Here is a 14990-nt window from a genome sequence, read left to right as displayed (position 1 = left end):
GATGCTCCACCAGAATCACAAGGCAGGATGGTCTCCTGACTGAATCACAAGACACAGTGGAGCATCCCCTTGCTCAAATGTTTCATAAGCATACATACATTCATTTTATAATCATCATTGAGCAAACCTAACACCCAGGACAAATATTTTCCAGATACTGGGGAAAACTGTACTGCATCTGCAGAGGAGCAGTCAATGCCTCCTTGTTGGTGAATGAGTTTTAATTTTCACATCTATGCATTATAACAGTATGAGGAACAGCCAGAAGAGTTGTTTAAGTTTATATTTTAGCCAAGCAAACTGGACCACTTCATATTAATCAAAGTAGCTGCAATAAGTTAAAGTAGAAGAAGAATGATCCAGTTAAATAAAGTATGCTCCCACTAATCTCACTGAACAGAGTTTTAAGGAATATCAGCACACTTGCAGACAATAATGTTCTACTTGCAGACAATAATGTTCTACTTGTACAAGTAAAATTTTAATTGTAGTTTTATTAGGTTTTTCATTTTCCTGGAGACAGTGAAACATTTAAAAGGAAAAGTCTGGTCAGCAAGGAATAATCAATAAATCATTTTTATATCTAAGACTAATATGTTAGCAGTTATTTAATGAATTTAATGCTAATGTGGTTTATACTCAGAAACCAGGTTGTGGCATGGCAGACAATCTGCATTTACAAAACTTTCTGGATGGTCCCATCTTCAATCTGTCCTGTATTCCTAAAATTCTGGAGAAAGTAGCTGCCTCACAACTTTACTTTAACCTTACCCACTATAGACTACATGAAACATTCCAGTCTGGTGTCTGCCCTGGCCACACCACTGAATCTGCATTCTTAAAAATTACAAATGACCTCTTTATTGCAGCAGAATCTGGTCTCCTCCGGTAAGTTAGAATGCTTCATGATGTCACACTTCTAACATGTATCTATACATATTTGTCTGGAATGTGTTTTAATTTAAACCTTCAGCCAGAAAAATTAAAAAAGTAGTCCAAGCGTTTATGGATTAATTTAATTAATTTAATGATTCAAACAAATATATCCACAGGATTACATGTAGAAGAATGTAAAAATAACAACATAAGATAAAAATACAAAGCTCCTTCAGTTTAGTCAGATTTTAACAAGTTTTAGGAATATTAGTGTGCAGTATCAAATACAGAAGAAACAAAATGAAGATTTAATTTATTCCAAAGATTTACTGGTTGATAGTGAAGAAAAACATTAATTGCTCCCATTAAACATTCCCCTTCCCATACATTGATATAAGCAGTTAACTTTCAAAGTACAGTAAATATTGATGCACAAACTCAATTTATTTATCAACATACATATATGCCGTATAAAACCCCCCAAAACCATAAGCTATACCATTAGTAGAGGTGCTGCTACTAAAACAAAACTAAAACTAAATGTAATTATTAGGGATGTCCTTTAATTAGCACAATAATCCAGCAGCATTCCTGGCTCAAATGATGTAATAAAATAGTTAGCATTAGTATTTTACATTTGCACATTTTCCTTCTTAATATTTTGGATAAATCAAAACCTAAATATACTGAAATCAACATTGTTTTCTTCCACTTTCAAAACACAAAAGTTACTTGTTTCTTGTGTACAGTAGACAAGATTTATGTTTGCAATATAAATAGGGTATGAGTTAGTTGATTAGCCCCTCAAAACCTGCCATAGTGCTCATTGTCCGCTACGTACTATTATCAAATAGTCTTTTCTTTTTTCTAGCAGTACTTTGTCTTTATTAATTGTTAAAACACTCTCAAAGGTTCAGCCATTCCCCTTGGGATCCGGCACCATCATGCATACCAAAACCACCCTAAAGCTGTTTTTCACTATCAGCCCTGGAGGTGTGGCGTTCTATCCTTTTTAGAAATACCTTTACTTCAAAACACTGTACATTCAAATAATCAAGTCGTTAATAAAACTCCACTGCATACTGATCAGGCAGTTGAGCCATTTGATTTGGATGTGTTGAAACAGAGACGCATCTAAAAAGTACAGGACATTAGACTGCAAAGACTGGATTTGAAGAAACCTGGCTTTTAACACTGTAACACCGTTTGAATTTTTTTGCCGGCTGATTTGACTTTTCCCCAGACGTTCTTGATCTTGATTCTGGTCCGTTCATCACCTTTGTTTTTCATTTCCTCCAGTTTTTGAATCTTGTTTGCCTCTCCTATTTCCTTTAGTTTTTTAATGAGAAAATCATAGTCAACAAATGTCGAGACAGAATTAACATTCAAGGCAATCTTTTCCAGTTTGTTGACATGTTGATAGCACTCATTCAGCAGCTGTGACTTCTCTGTGCGAAGCTTTTTCATGTCTTTGTCAAGGTGTCCCAAAAAATTCAAACCTTGTTCTCGTATTGATCTACTTCTAATCTCATCCAGACTTTTCCGAACTTTCTTTGTCCTGTTCACATATCTCCACTTCCCTTTCACATGAGCTGACACTGGGCACTTTAAAGTGCAAACGGTGCACTTGCCATCTTTCATCACCTCACAGTCCTCAGGGCTTTTAGAACTTGAACATCCAGGATAGTGGCAGTTCTCCTCACAGATGGTACAGCAAACTGCTCCTTTGACTAAAACCATCAGCCACATCTCTCCCTCAATATCTTCTTTGTCTTTGTAGGCCTCATTATATTCTACAGTGACCGTGTCATCTTTGGTCATGTTTTCGTCATAGTTCTTCAGAGCGTCTTGGATCTGTTTAATCTCTTTTTGTTTCAGCTCAGACAGTTTGATCTTTTCTTCCAGGTTTTGGATGCAGGCGGACAGTCTGATACGTTCATTGAGAACTTCCAAGGTCATGCCTAGTTTTTGAGGCTCAGTGTTACCCAGAAAGGCAGCAAAGCCACTCAGCCCTCTAAATGCTACTCTATCAGCATATTCAAAGAATTCTGGTTCCCCTGTTCTCTCCTCATGTTGGCAGTTGTTAAACAGGAAGTAAACTGGCTGTTTCTTTTCATCTTTTGCACACTTAATATTTGCAGCTTCAAGAGCCTTAAGCACATCATTTGGTTTTCTTCCAGTGGAGTGAGTAACCAGCGCTACAATGTTTTTCTCTATGTCCCTTCCAAACAGAGACATCACTGAATTGAAAATGTACTTCAGTCGGTCACTGAGACGGTTAACACTTGACTTCAGCACCAAACCCACGGCATCAAGCTTGTGAATGCCATCGCTTGATCGAAACAAGTCAAATAATCTCTCACAGACAATGACATCACGATCATAGCCTCTGGTGTCTCCAAAGCCAGGCGTATCGATGATGGTCAGAGAGAAGGGAAGGGTTTTACCTTCAAAACCAAAGACCTCATATACAGTAACATCTGATGTCTGACTCTCTACCTGATTTCTATTCTCGTCTTCTACGATCTGAAAGCAAACTTTATCCTCAAACTTCACTCCCATGGCATAGTTGACCATAGCATTGATCAGAGTAGATTTTCCTGCTCCTGTTTCACCAACAAGTAAGATGGTTTTATTTGGTTTGTTTTGTTTCTTTTTGCCAAAAGTCATTCTAGACACTGTCCCCGAGGTTATTTTTCTTGTTTTAAGCTGGTAGACAGCAGGGGGTCCTGGTTTGAGGGCAACACTGTTGGATTTTATATATTGTAGAGAAGTGTTGTCAAACCTGTACAAAGAGCAGAGAAATTGGGGTTTATTTAAATAAGATAAACATTTAAAGTTTAGTCAGAAACTGCAGCAAGAATACATCCCCAGTCTTAACATTTTCATTTTACTGTTCTTTATGCTGCCCAACTGTGGAGTGAGCTAATAATATTTATCTAGAACATCATCTGGTTACAGAACAACAATTCTTATGTTAACAAGGTAGTTGGACCCAAGATCTGTTTTATCTCTGACAGCGAGTAAAGGGTTGGTGAATTCTAGAATATTTCCTTTAAAATAAACATGATGATTTCATCAATTATAAACATGTGGCTCATTGAAACGAGAATATGCCTTTCTTATAGGGGTGTAAATCACATCCATCATGGCAATTCGATTCAGTATCGATTTCCTTACCCAACGATTCGATTATTTTCAATACTCAAGAATACACCACGATGTGATTCGATTCGATTAATTGGTTGTTTTTTTCCTTCACCTTACAGGCTAGACAATGTTTCAAATTTGAAATTATTCAATGACAGCTGTAATATCGTTATTTTCGCTTTTTTTTTTTTTTAGTACTACAGCAAATAACAGAAGTAGAAGAGTTGCACTCCACCTATTCCAATTAAAACCTTATTCACTGAAAAATAATAATACCCCTGCGTTATAGATTCTTAAAGGCCTTGCATCAAAAAATACTGCCTTTTTCCTCCTGGATCCCTGTTTTTTTTTGCCCTCATGTTCCTCCGTCATCGGACTAAACTCGCCCCCTCTTCCTCTCCGCCTTGGCCGAATCTAGACCCACAGCGTGTAGCACAGACCACGCTTCAATATTGAGCATAAATCAAAAATTTAGGTAGGAGGGCAAAACAGGTTTAGCGCCACCGCAGCACGGGAGGGAGAATTACGCCCAGGAGCAAATGGATAAAAATAGACCGGAGGAAAAAAACATGAATCGATTCTCTTGCGGACGTATCGATTCATCGGATCGTCGGCTGTTGGATCGATGCATCGATACAAAACGATTATTATTTACACCCCTACTTTCTTAGTGTAAATATTATTTTTTTATCGTAATCGTAATACAGTTTTCTCTTTTGTTTAAAACACCAATAAAAATGTTAAATAGAGAGTAGTTATCTGAACCAAGTTATTTAGCAATTAGTAAGGATCTGGTTTTCACTATGTGTCCAGTGTGTCCATATAAAGAAATCCTTGTAACATAAAACCTTAAATATTGATTGGACTTACTTGCACTCAATGACTGATTTGGCTCCTCCATCCATTTGGGCATCTATCATTTCTAGTGCATGCAGCTTCTCTTTATCTCCACTTTCCTTAATCTTCTTAATCAGGTAGTCCAAATTGATGTACGTGGAAACTGAGTTCACTTTAAGGAGAGTTGGATCCAGTTTGACGGCAAGATCATAAGATTTGTCTATCAAACATCCCTTTTCCTTGTTCAAGCTTTCTATTTTCTTTGCAAGAGTTTCTTTAAATTTTTCCTGCTTCTTTGTATCTGTAATATGCTTTAAGTACTTCTTTTTACATTCCTCTTTGGTTATCTGCACTTTCCTAGTCTTGGTGACATACTTCCAGTCTACTCTAACATGTTTTGAAACGGAACATTTCTCGCTACAAACAGTGCAAGAGTTTGATTTCATGACCTCACACTTTTCAGGGTTTGGGGCAATCGTACATCCAGGATAGTGACAGTTTTCCTCACAGACGGTGCAGCAGACAGCTGCTTTAAAGAATGCCTTCTCACCATCAAGGGGTTCTTTAACTTTGTAGACTTCCTCTACCTCAATAGTGAACTTCTTGTTCATCTTAATCTCTTGTTTGTGTTTCTTCAGAGCCTCTTGAATCTGTTTGATTTCTTTCTGTTTCAATTCAGTTAGTCTGATTCTCTCTTGCATGTTGTGGATAGAGGCTGTTGATCTGATGAATGAGTCAAATGTAACATTTACCTGCAGCTGCTCTGCTGAGATCTTTTGAAGAAAATCTGAGAATTGGCTCATTCCATTCTCTGCCAATCTCCATGCTTCTTCTAGATCTGAGCTAGTTTCCTTTGTGCGTGCCTCAGTTTGACGGTTATTAAATGTTAAGTAAAGAGGGCCTCTTCCTAAACTGTAGGTCCCATCAGAGTGTGTGATAAGACCTACGGTATTTTTATCCAAATCTCCACCAAACAGACACATCACTGAATCTGAGACATATGACAGCTGGTTTTTCTTTTTGTTTTCTGTTGCTTTCATCACCACACCGACAGCATGAACTTCATGGATCCTTTCCTCTGACCGAAACAAGTCAAACAATCTTTGATTGATGATAACATCATATTTAAGTCCTACTGTATCTCTATAACCAGGAGTATCGATGATGGTCAGAGAGTAGGGCAGAGTTTTATACTCAAAGATCTCGTACACCATCACATCAGATGTTGACGTTTCATTCCCTTCCTCCACAATCCTATACCAAACCTTATCCTCCCACTTAACTCCCATGGCATAATTGAACAGCGCATTGACCAGAGTAGATTTTCCTGCTCCAGTCTCCCCAACAAGCAAGATGGTTTTATTTGGTCTGTTCAGTATTTTTTCACCAATAGTGACTCTGGTCACAGTGCCAAAGTTCCCTTTTTTTGTTTTCTTTTGGTAGATGGCTGGACATCCTGGCTGGACCAGTACACTGTGGAAAATAAAGAGAATTTAGACATTGTCATCCATAACAAAACATTGCCTTTAGATGAGTTTGAGTCACAATAGGCTATAATTTAAAAGTAGGGTGTGGACTTTAACACATTTATTTTGATAAATTCATTAGACACATTCTAACATGTTAAAAGAATGCAATGAATTGCATGTTCCTGTATACATACTAAAGTCCCAAGCAGGAAACTTTGTGCACCTCAAAATTTGACACACAAGCTGCATCACAGGAGTTTGTCAACTGGTAGTATTCAAGCTTGATCCGAATACCTCAAATCTGTATGGACATCTAAGGAGTGCCATAATAAATGCTATCTGAATTGTGCTGGAAGTTAGGAAGGCACCAAGACCAGGAAAATGTATTATTTGTGTTAGCATCTTGCTAAATGAGAAACAGTGGCCTCAGTGGTGTTTGTTTTAATTGACCTAAATGCTGCACAATCAATCACAATTATTAAGGTATACTGGATGATTTTAGTGAATTTTTTAAAAGACCCACCATTAAAAAAAACACTCTCCATTAAAAAAAAAATGCACATGCACAACACAGTACCCCCTCTTGAGCAGGAACACCTATTAAACGTACATGAGACCACTGACAAGCCCATTTCTCCTCGTTTTACAAGCAGTGATGAAGAATCACTGGAGAAATGGATTTCTCCAAATAGCATGTCAAATTTTGCCTGTCAAGAAGAAAATTTGCAAATGATGTATCAGTGGGAAGCCAGAGCTGTGCTTTCTGTGTACGCCATCACATGAAAGAATCTCCCAAAAACACTCTGGTCTTATTTCTCTCCTCTGAGACCTCTCTATTCTTCTCATTCACTTTGTAGATACTTTTTCTCTTGTGACCCTCGGCTATTTTCAAAGAACCATGCTGAGAAAGATCAGCTTAAATGACAAACAGATAGCTAACGGGATGAGCACGTAGGCTGGCTTTACGTAGACATATCACCAGAATGATTGACAGTTAGTAGGACCCCTTATTTAGATGATCCACTGGGAAAAATTACCGCTCACATCCCCACCATGGACTGTTTTCCTTGCTGCCCTCTGGGAAGAGCTAAAGTGCCGGATGCAGCTGCAGCGCCGTGATTTGCCGAACCCTGATCTAGGGTCCCCATTAAAGGTATAGAGCACAATCTTTTATTTCTGGGTGCATCATCTAATTAAGTGGCCGTCCTAATTGTCAATCATTGAGGTGATATGTTTACGTAAGGCCGTCCTACGTGCTCGTCCCCAGTTAGGTATCTTTTTCTGCGCAGGTGCACTTTCAAGCGTATATCTGTGGTGCGCTACGGTTTCTGACAGTCATTGAGGTTCAGCTTTCTCACCATGGTTCTTTAAAAATGGCTGAGGGTCGTATGTCTGAGAAGTGTATGAGAAGAAAAGAAAGCCCCTCAGAAGAGGCAGATATATCCCGGAATGCTTTGTGCTCTCCTAGTAGTATTATGGGATTAGCTGTCACAGTGGCCTGTTGTCGCCATAGGCAGTCTCTACCAGAGAGCGGCGACTAATAGCAAAGATGCCGCAGGTACCACACAGTGGAGGAGGAGTTACATGACCAACGGGGAGCAAACACCAGTGATCATCTGTCCAAATGGCCAGTTATGCTATGAATTCCACTACATAGTCCCCGCTACAGTATATAGCGATTGAGGGATTTAGGGGTTAGGGTAGACGTTCGGGCAGAGTAAGCCTGTATGAGCTATTACAACTGTCAGGATTCCTGTCTGTGTGTTTCTGTTTCTGGGTTTGTCTCCCTTCCTCCACCAGGAGGCGCCTGGTTCTGGTCGGCCTCCTCACACACCTGTAGATGGTTACCTTGTTAACGGAGCGCACTAAAGCTGATAGTGCCAGAGTGTTTGCCAGTTTTGGGAAGTCATCCTGCAAACTGGATGTTTCGGACCTTCTCTCCCTGGAAGGACCATCTGAGATTCAAACTACGCTAAGGATTTAAACTGGAGGTTTGAATCTACTTTTCCCCAAGAGATCGTTTGAGCCTCACACTGAGCAAGGGATTCATTTCCACTATGACCTGTTCAAGTACCGCAAGAAATCTGAGTGGCAGTCAGCTTCTCCATTCACCTACATACAACTGCATTCTGGGTAAACCCTGTTCGGCCCTCCACTGAATCAGACAAACACTGGAACAACAGCACACAGACTGGTGTCAAAGAGTCAACAACTTCTCTGGAAATGTGAGTCAGCAACCAAATCCTCCTCTTCAAGTTCACAAATCAAATTTCCCACTGAGCCTGAACTAACCGCTGTGTCTTCCCCTCACTTTTCCGTTCCGGTTGAGCAGAGCTCAGAGCAACACTTCATTCTGCATTATCTATTCAATAAACCTGTTAAACCTTTTCCCCTGGTCTTTCTGAATTGGTTTCTCTGCATGTGGGTCCGAGCTCCCTGGTCGTGGAACGCTGGACCAGCTCTACACCCTCAGCAGGGTCCTGGAGGGTGCATGGGAGTTCGCCTAACCAGTCTACATGTGCTTTGTGGACTTGAAGAAGGCGTTCGACCGTGTCCCTCTGGGAGCCCTTTGAGAGGTTCTCCGGGAATACGGGGTGCCGGGCCCTTTGATACGGGCTGTCAGGTCCCTGTATGACCGGTGTCAGAGTCTGGTCCGCATTGCCGGCAGTAAGTCGGGCTCATTTCCGGTAAGAGTTGGACTCCACCAAGGCTGCCCTTTGTCACCAATTCTGTTCATTACCTTCATGGACAGAATTTCTAGGCGCAGCCAAGGTGTTGAGGGGATCCGTTTTGGTGGCCTTAGGATTGCATCTCTGCTTTTTGCAGATGATGTGGTCCTATTGGCTTCAACAGGTCGTGATCTGCAGCTCTCGCTGGATCGGTTCGCAGCCGAGTGTGAAGCGGCCGGGATGGGGATCAGTGCCTCCAAATCCGGGGCCATGGTCTTGAGCCGGAAAAGGGTAGAGTGCCTTCTCCGTGTCAGGGGGGGTGTCCTGCCCCAAGTGGAGGAGTTTAAGTATCTCGGGATCTTGTTCACGAATGAGGAAGGAGGGAAGCGGGAGATCGACAGGCGGATTGGCGCAGCGTCTGCCGTGAAACGGGCGCTGTTCCGGTCCGTCGTGGTGAAGAGAGAGCTGAGTCAAAAGCGAAGCTCTCAATTTACCGGTCGATCTACGTTCCTACCCTCATCTATGGTCATGAACTCTGGGTCATGACCGAAAGAACGAGATTGCGGATACAAGCGGCCGAAATGGGTTTCCTCCGTAGGGTGTCTGGGCTCTCCCTTAAAGATAGGGTGAGAAGCTCGGTCATCCGGGAGGGACTCGGAGTAGAGCCGCTGCTCCTCCACGTCAAGAGGAGCCAGTTGAGGTGGCTCCGGCATCTGGTTAGGATGCCTCCTGGACGCCTCCCTGGTGAGGTGTTTCGGGCATGTCCCACCGGGAGGAGGCCCCGGGGAAGACCCAGGATACGCTGGAGAGACTGTGTTTCTCGGCTGGCCTGGGAACGCCTTGGGGTTCCTCCTGAAGAGCTGGAAGAAGTGGATGGGGAGAGGGAAGTCTGGGCCTCCCTTCTTAGGCTGCTGCCCCCGCAACCCGACCCCGGATAAGCGGAGGAAGATGGATGGATGGATGGATGGATGGGTCCGAGCTCTCGATAAAATCATGACAAGAACAGTAACTTTTAAACAGAGTGTGCATGAGGAGAACGGGCTTATGCATTAAGTAGGCATTCCCTCTCAGGAGAGGGTACAAAGTTGTGCATGTGCATCTTTTTCAAAGTGGAGAGGATGGGTCTTTTAAAAAATTCACGAGAATCGTCCACTATACCTTTAAATGTGGGGTCCATCCCCTACATCAAACCTTAGCACTTTAGCTAACTCTCCCAACCAGGATGATGCACCCCCAATCCCTCACAAAAACAAAAGTGTTATAAACAAAACAAAGCTCTTTTTTTTTTAGCCATATTTAGTATATGTATGATATAATGTTATAACAGTAAATGCCTGGGGTTATTACCCACAGTAGCTTTAACAGTTCCAGATCAAAAAAGGTCTAAATGTACAGTAAATTACAAGGGCTTCAGACTGACATCTCAGGGCTCAATGTCTCATGAACTGTCGTCCACTAAAGTCTCTGATCCTCAGTTTGATCATCTAGATCTTTGGTGTTGGCTAAACCAGCTGCCCCAGTTCCTCTAGTAGAAAAATCAAGTCTGACCTAAAGACACTGATTCTTATCAGATCTTCCACTGTTTTGAATAAAGACTCGATAAGCTGAATTCTAACAGCAGCAAAACAAGGTAAAAAAGGAAAACATCTTGAGGATAATTTCCCAAAGAACGAATAAAAATGCCTAAATAAAGCAGAACAAATAGATCCATCATATGTGTGATAGTAGCCGTAATAATGAGGGTTAACAAGGCAGCAGATAAACCAGTAGAGTCTTAAGAGAAATCTTTAGATTACTTTTCTGTATTAAATCTTCATTCCTGTATTGTTCGCTGAAGAATTTTCATTACATTATCCCTGAAAATGATCAAAAGCGAAAAACATTTCATGCATTTTCGCATAATTTGGCCACTTTTGGCACTATGCCAAAATCGCATGCTTCATCTTATTCAGTCTAAATAAAAGAAATCACTGTGGCGCTGAGCACTTACGCAAAGCAAACAAGTCAATACAGACAGAGCATCAAACAACGCATATTTAACACAAGTGTTGTTTATTCCCTCGTATGTGTGGCACAGCCCATCTGAAACTGTCCCACCATGGGTGATGGAGCAAAAAAAAACAAAGTTTGTGCCCTCTGACAGGTGCGCTTAAAAATAGATATCAAATTCCACTCATATATGCTTTTATTCTCAAACAACTGTTCTGAAAACTGGACCAAAAATTATTTATCATTGTCTCCACCTTTCTTTTCTGTCTCATTGTGCACAGTTCGCAAGTTATCATTTGACTGGGGGGCATTGTTATGTCATTTCTCCTACAAAATTATAGGAGGACTATGTTCATACCTGCTTCTGTTAAGCTGTTGTCAGATATATGGAACATATACGTTCAGTTCTACTGTGAGCAATATGAGGTTCCAACTCCTAAGAGTCTAAAACCTAGTGGCCCCTAATGCCCACAGGTTGGCAGGTAATCGTTATTGGCACTGAATTAGAAATCCTTGTCTAATATTTCATTAATATTTTAACAATGACAGCAGATGTGATTTATTTTCACATTTTAAGCAATAGCTGAGAAATAAAATGAAAATAAATCAATATAAACATATAAGAATAAATGCTTTGACTTTCCTATTCAGTTCAGAGATTATAATTTCATAGTTGTACTCACTCTGTGTTCATCATGAAGTCTGAAACGGAAACCAGTGAAGGTCTCTCAGATGATTAGGAACCTGGGAATTTAGGAAAATATGAAACAGCATTTTTACAGTTAACTTGTGATCAAAAAAATTATGTATTTTCATAGGGGGGAGACTGTCCTCAAACATATTTTTTTTTAAAAAGTAAACCACAGAGTGTCTCATCATTTAGTGAAACATGTTGTTTACTCTCAGGATCCCCTTTTGGCTCTTAGGTCAGCCAATTATTACTTTTTGACATGAATTATCAGGGGGGCAGAAATCAATTCTTCACCTCATGACATTTCGCATACTTCTCCCCCTGGGTGTTTACCACACTGGGCTTTTACAAGGAAAAATAAAAAGTTTAAATCAAATACTTTAATAAAAGTATAATTTCTCAACTCTATCTTTTCTGGAAAAACTATCTAGAAATAAGTAAAAATTCCTTAATAAAGTCTTTTTACTCTTAATTTGAGTAGGTAAACTAGATGTTTGCCAATGGAATGAGTATTTTTACTCTTAAAATAAGATAAATAGATAATATGCACTTGAAATAAGACAATGCAATTTATATTTCTTATTTTAAGTGTAAACTGTCTTGTTCCATTGGCAAAATGTCTCTTTTACCTCCTTAATCCAAGAACAAATGCACTTATTTTAAGAAAAATTGACTTATCTAGATATAATTTTTTTCCAGTGAGAGAAATACTGAACTTTTACAAATGTACAGTAAAAACAGAAAAAAATGTAATCAAATAAAAATGGCCTTTGTTTAGACAATAAATACTATTATAAATATTTGAAACTAAAGGCTCCAAAAAGAAGACAGTTTTGCCATTGAACAATGAATTAAAATTGTATTTCCAAAAGAAATAATAAATAAGCCTTTTGCAAATGATTATCCTGGCATTTGACTTTTAAAATAAATATCTCAGGAAAAATTATAATAATTCAGGAATTTAATCTTCCAACTTAAATATCTATGTTGTTCTTACCTGTGATGAGGAGGATTCATGAAGAGCAAAGACAGGTTGAGTTAAAGGTTATTATACTGTATGCACTGGAGGAGGAGTTTACTGCTTTGGTGGCACCAATTGTGAAAGTAATCCTCCTTGAAATGTTCAGCACACAGATGCTAAACCTCAGGCGCTGTTCAACATGAATGAACCTAATATCACCGCTCAGCTTTCCAATCTGTAGAGACTGGCCAATAGGAACACAGAACCGCTCATGACGCATTGTTCACATTAACACAAAAAGCCCGAATCGGGAGCAAATACTTAGTTTTAAGAGAGGAATCTATTTTCAAGAGAAAATATTCTCACTTTGCAAAAAAAAAAAAAAAAATTGAGAGTAAAAATATATATGATAGAGCTATTTCCCCTTCCGTTCTTGGATAAAATCAACAGTTGTCTTCAGTTTTTGAGGCGGAGATTTTTCCAGAAAAGCAGTGAACTCTTTTCATTCCTTTCTTCATTACCTTATAGGCTGCTTTCTTCTTCTTCTTCACGGTCTTTGCTCTGGCAGTTTTTAAACAGGAAGTAGACAGGCTTCTGATTCTCATACATTTAAGATTTTGAAGGACATTGTTTGGTGTTCTTCCCTTTGCATGGGTGATCAATTTTCCAAATTAATCTTTTATATATTCTATGACAAAATCTTTTCTCTCAAACCCACAGATCTTTATGGTTTTCTTGACTCTAAACCTGAATGATGACTTCTGATGAATGCAAACTATATACATGGCAAAGTTTCGGACTAACTTGTTGGGCCAGTTTTCCTTATGCTTGTTTGTACCCTGTAAAGTAGAACAAAGCAGTGCCTTCAGTTATGATTTCATTATTTAATCATGTGGGTAGTTGAAAATCAGTCATCCATTTGATCCCAGCTGGAGTCAGATCCTAAAAACCAAACATCTCGGGTGCTTTTGGGTTCTTGGATTGCTTAAAGACTAATATAAACAGTTTTTTTTTTAATTAGGTGTGGTTTTCTTTTCTTTTTTTTTTTTGGTTCATGTCATGAGATGGTTGATTTAAACTCCAGCTTTTACACTGTTATTCAGACAGCTTTCTTGAATTGACATCACTTCATGCTTTCGGTTTACAATGTCTGATAAACAAGACAAATCTCTTTTTAAAGGTTGTAAGCAAATCTGCTGTTTACTCTCAATCTAGGACAGTGATGTTCTCCTTGACAGCCACATTAATCTACTGTTTTCCAGTAGCAAAAGTCAGAAGAGATAGTTTTTTTTTTTTATAGAAATCATAGGATAATGTTGAATATGAATCCCTTTGTCATTAAGATACAGTTTGTCAATATATTTATCTATGAACCTCAGCATATTAGTCTTTGAATATAGAATATACTTTAAGTTCTGAGTGTTTCTAGAAATGTCTGTTGATAGAAGTTAGTTCATTGCGGCTGAAAAAAGTAGAAGCTTTTGAGAATAACAGATCATCAAATGTTTATCATCTATGAAGAAACACAAATGTTAAGCTTAAAGGAATAGTACACCCAAAACATGATTAGCCTTCATTTTCTACTCACCCCCATGCTGAACAACACTCTGGAGTACTTTTTTGATATCTCAAATGCATCTGGAGATCTGGGAGGCTTCTTGCTGTCTGCTGACATTCAAATAATGGAGGTCTATGGCGCCCGAAGCAGAAAGGTCCATAAAAGTCCACAAAAAACGTGTCAATATTCCTCCATACTGCTCGTCCAATGTATTCCAAGTGTCCTGAGTGGGTAGCGTCCAGAATTTACTCGAAACGGAGTAATTTAGAATGTTTTTAGAGCATAAACAGTAGTGTATAGGATTTCCTGAAAGCGTGCGCCTGCCAGTTCACAACGCTACGGAAACCGCAGCAGACCAAACCAGATGAAAGTGCGCATTCAGCTCGGCAAAGAACTCATGCTCTTCCTCAACACTGAAGTCCTCAGACATTTTTCTTTCGTTGTTTGTTTCTTTGCACAGGTAAACAGCACATTTCTTCTTCTACGCTTGCATTATCGGCAGAGCAGACGCTGAATGCGCACTTTCATCTGGTTTGGTCTGCCGCGGTTTCCGTAGACTCGTGAACCCGCAGGCGCGCGCTTTCAGGAAATCCTATACACTACTGTTTATGCTCTAAAAACATTCTAAATGACTTCGTTTCGAGTAAATTCTGGATGCTACCCACTCAGGACACTTGGAATACATTGGACGAGCAGTATGGAGGAATATTGACACGTTTTTTGTGGACTTTTATGGACCTTTCTGCCTCGGGCGCCATAGACCTCCATTATTTGAATGTCAGCAGACAGC

The 14990-nt window shown here is 39.7% G+C and overlaps 1 protein-coding gene across 2 annotated transcripts; it reads right to left on the bottom strand.

Annotated features, from left to right (window-relative positions):
- Positions 1–1844: 1844 nt before the first annotated feature.
- On the bottom strand, positions 1845–13182 carry LOC107093915. 2 transcript variants are annotated; one of them, XM_015389264.1, is made up of 4 exons: positions 13164–13182; positions 11674–11734; positions 4897–6336; positions 1845–3661 (listed from the first exon to the last, which is right to left on the bottom strand). In XM_015389264.1, exons 2-4 carry the CDS (start codon positions 11685–11687, stop codon positions 2065–2067), a joined length of 3051 nt encoding a protein of 1016 aa, XP_015244750.1. In that variant the 5' UTR covers positions 11688–11734; positions 13164–13182; the 3' UTR covers positions 1845–2064. The 2 variants fall into 2 exon arrangements, with proteins under 2 accessions (XP_015244750.1, XP_015244749.1); XM_015389263.1 differs by lacking the exon at positions 13164–13182 and adding an exon at positions 12679–12793.
- Positions 13183–14990: the final 1808 nt, after the last annotated feature.

Source organism: Cyprinodon variegatus, unplaced genomic scaffold, assembly GCF_000732505.1.
Source record: "Cyprinodon variegatus isolate N-32 unplaced genomic scaffold, C_variegatus-1.0 Scaffold453, whole genome shotgun sequence".
In the NCBI taxonomy this organism is placed as follows: domain Eukaryota; kingdom Metazoa; phylum Chordata; class Actinopteri; order Cyprinodontiformes; family Cyprinodontidae; genus Cyprinodon; species Cyprinodon variegatus.
Note: the sequence above shows the minus strand (reverse complement) of the source record. Positions and strands in the feature narration are given on the sequence as shown.

What these genes read in the sequence shown, in the direction of transcription:
- LOC107093915 (XM_015389264.1), bottom strand. An exon ending in AAATCAGTCATTGAGTGCAA is followed by an intron (nt 3,662 to 4,896) that starts GTAAGTCCAATC and finishes CTCTTTGTACAG; the next exon opens with GTTTGACAACACTTCTCTAC.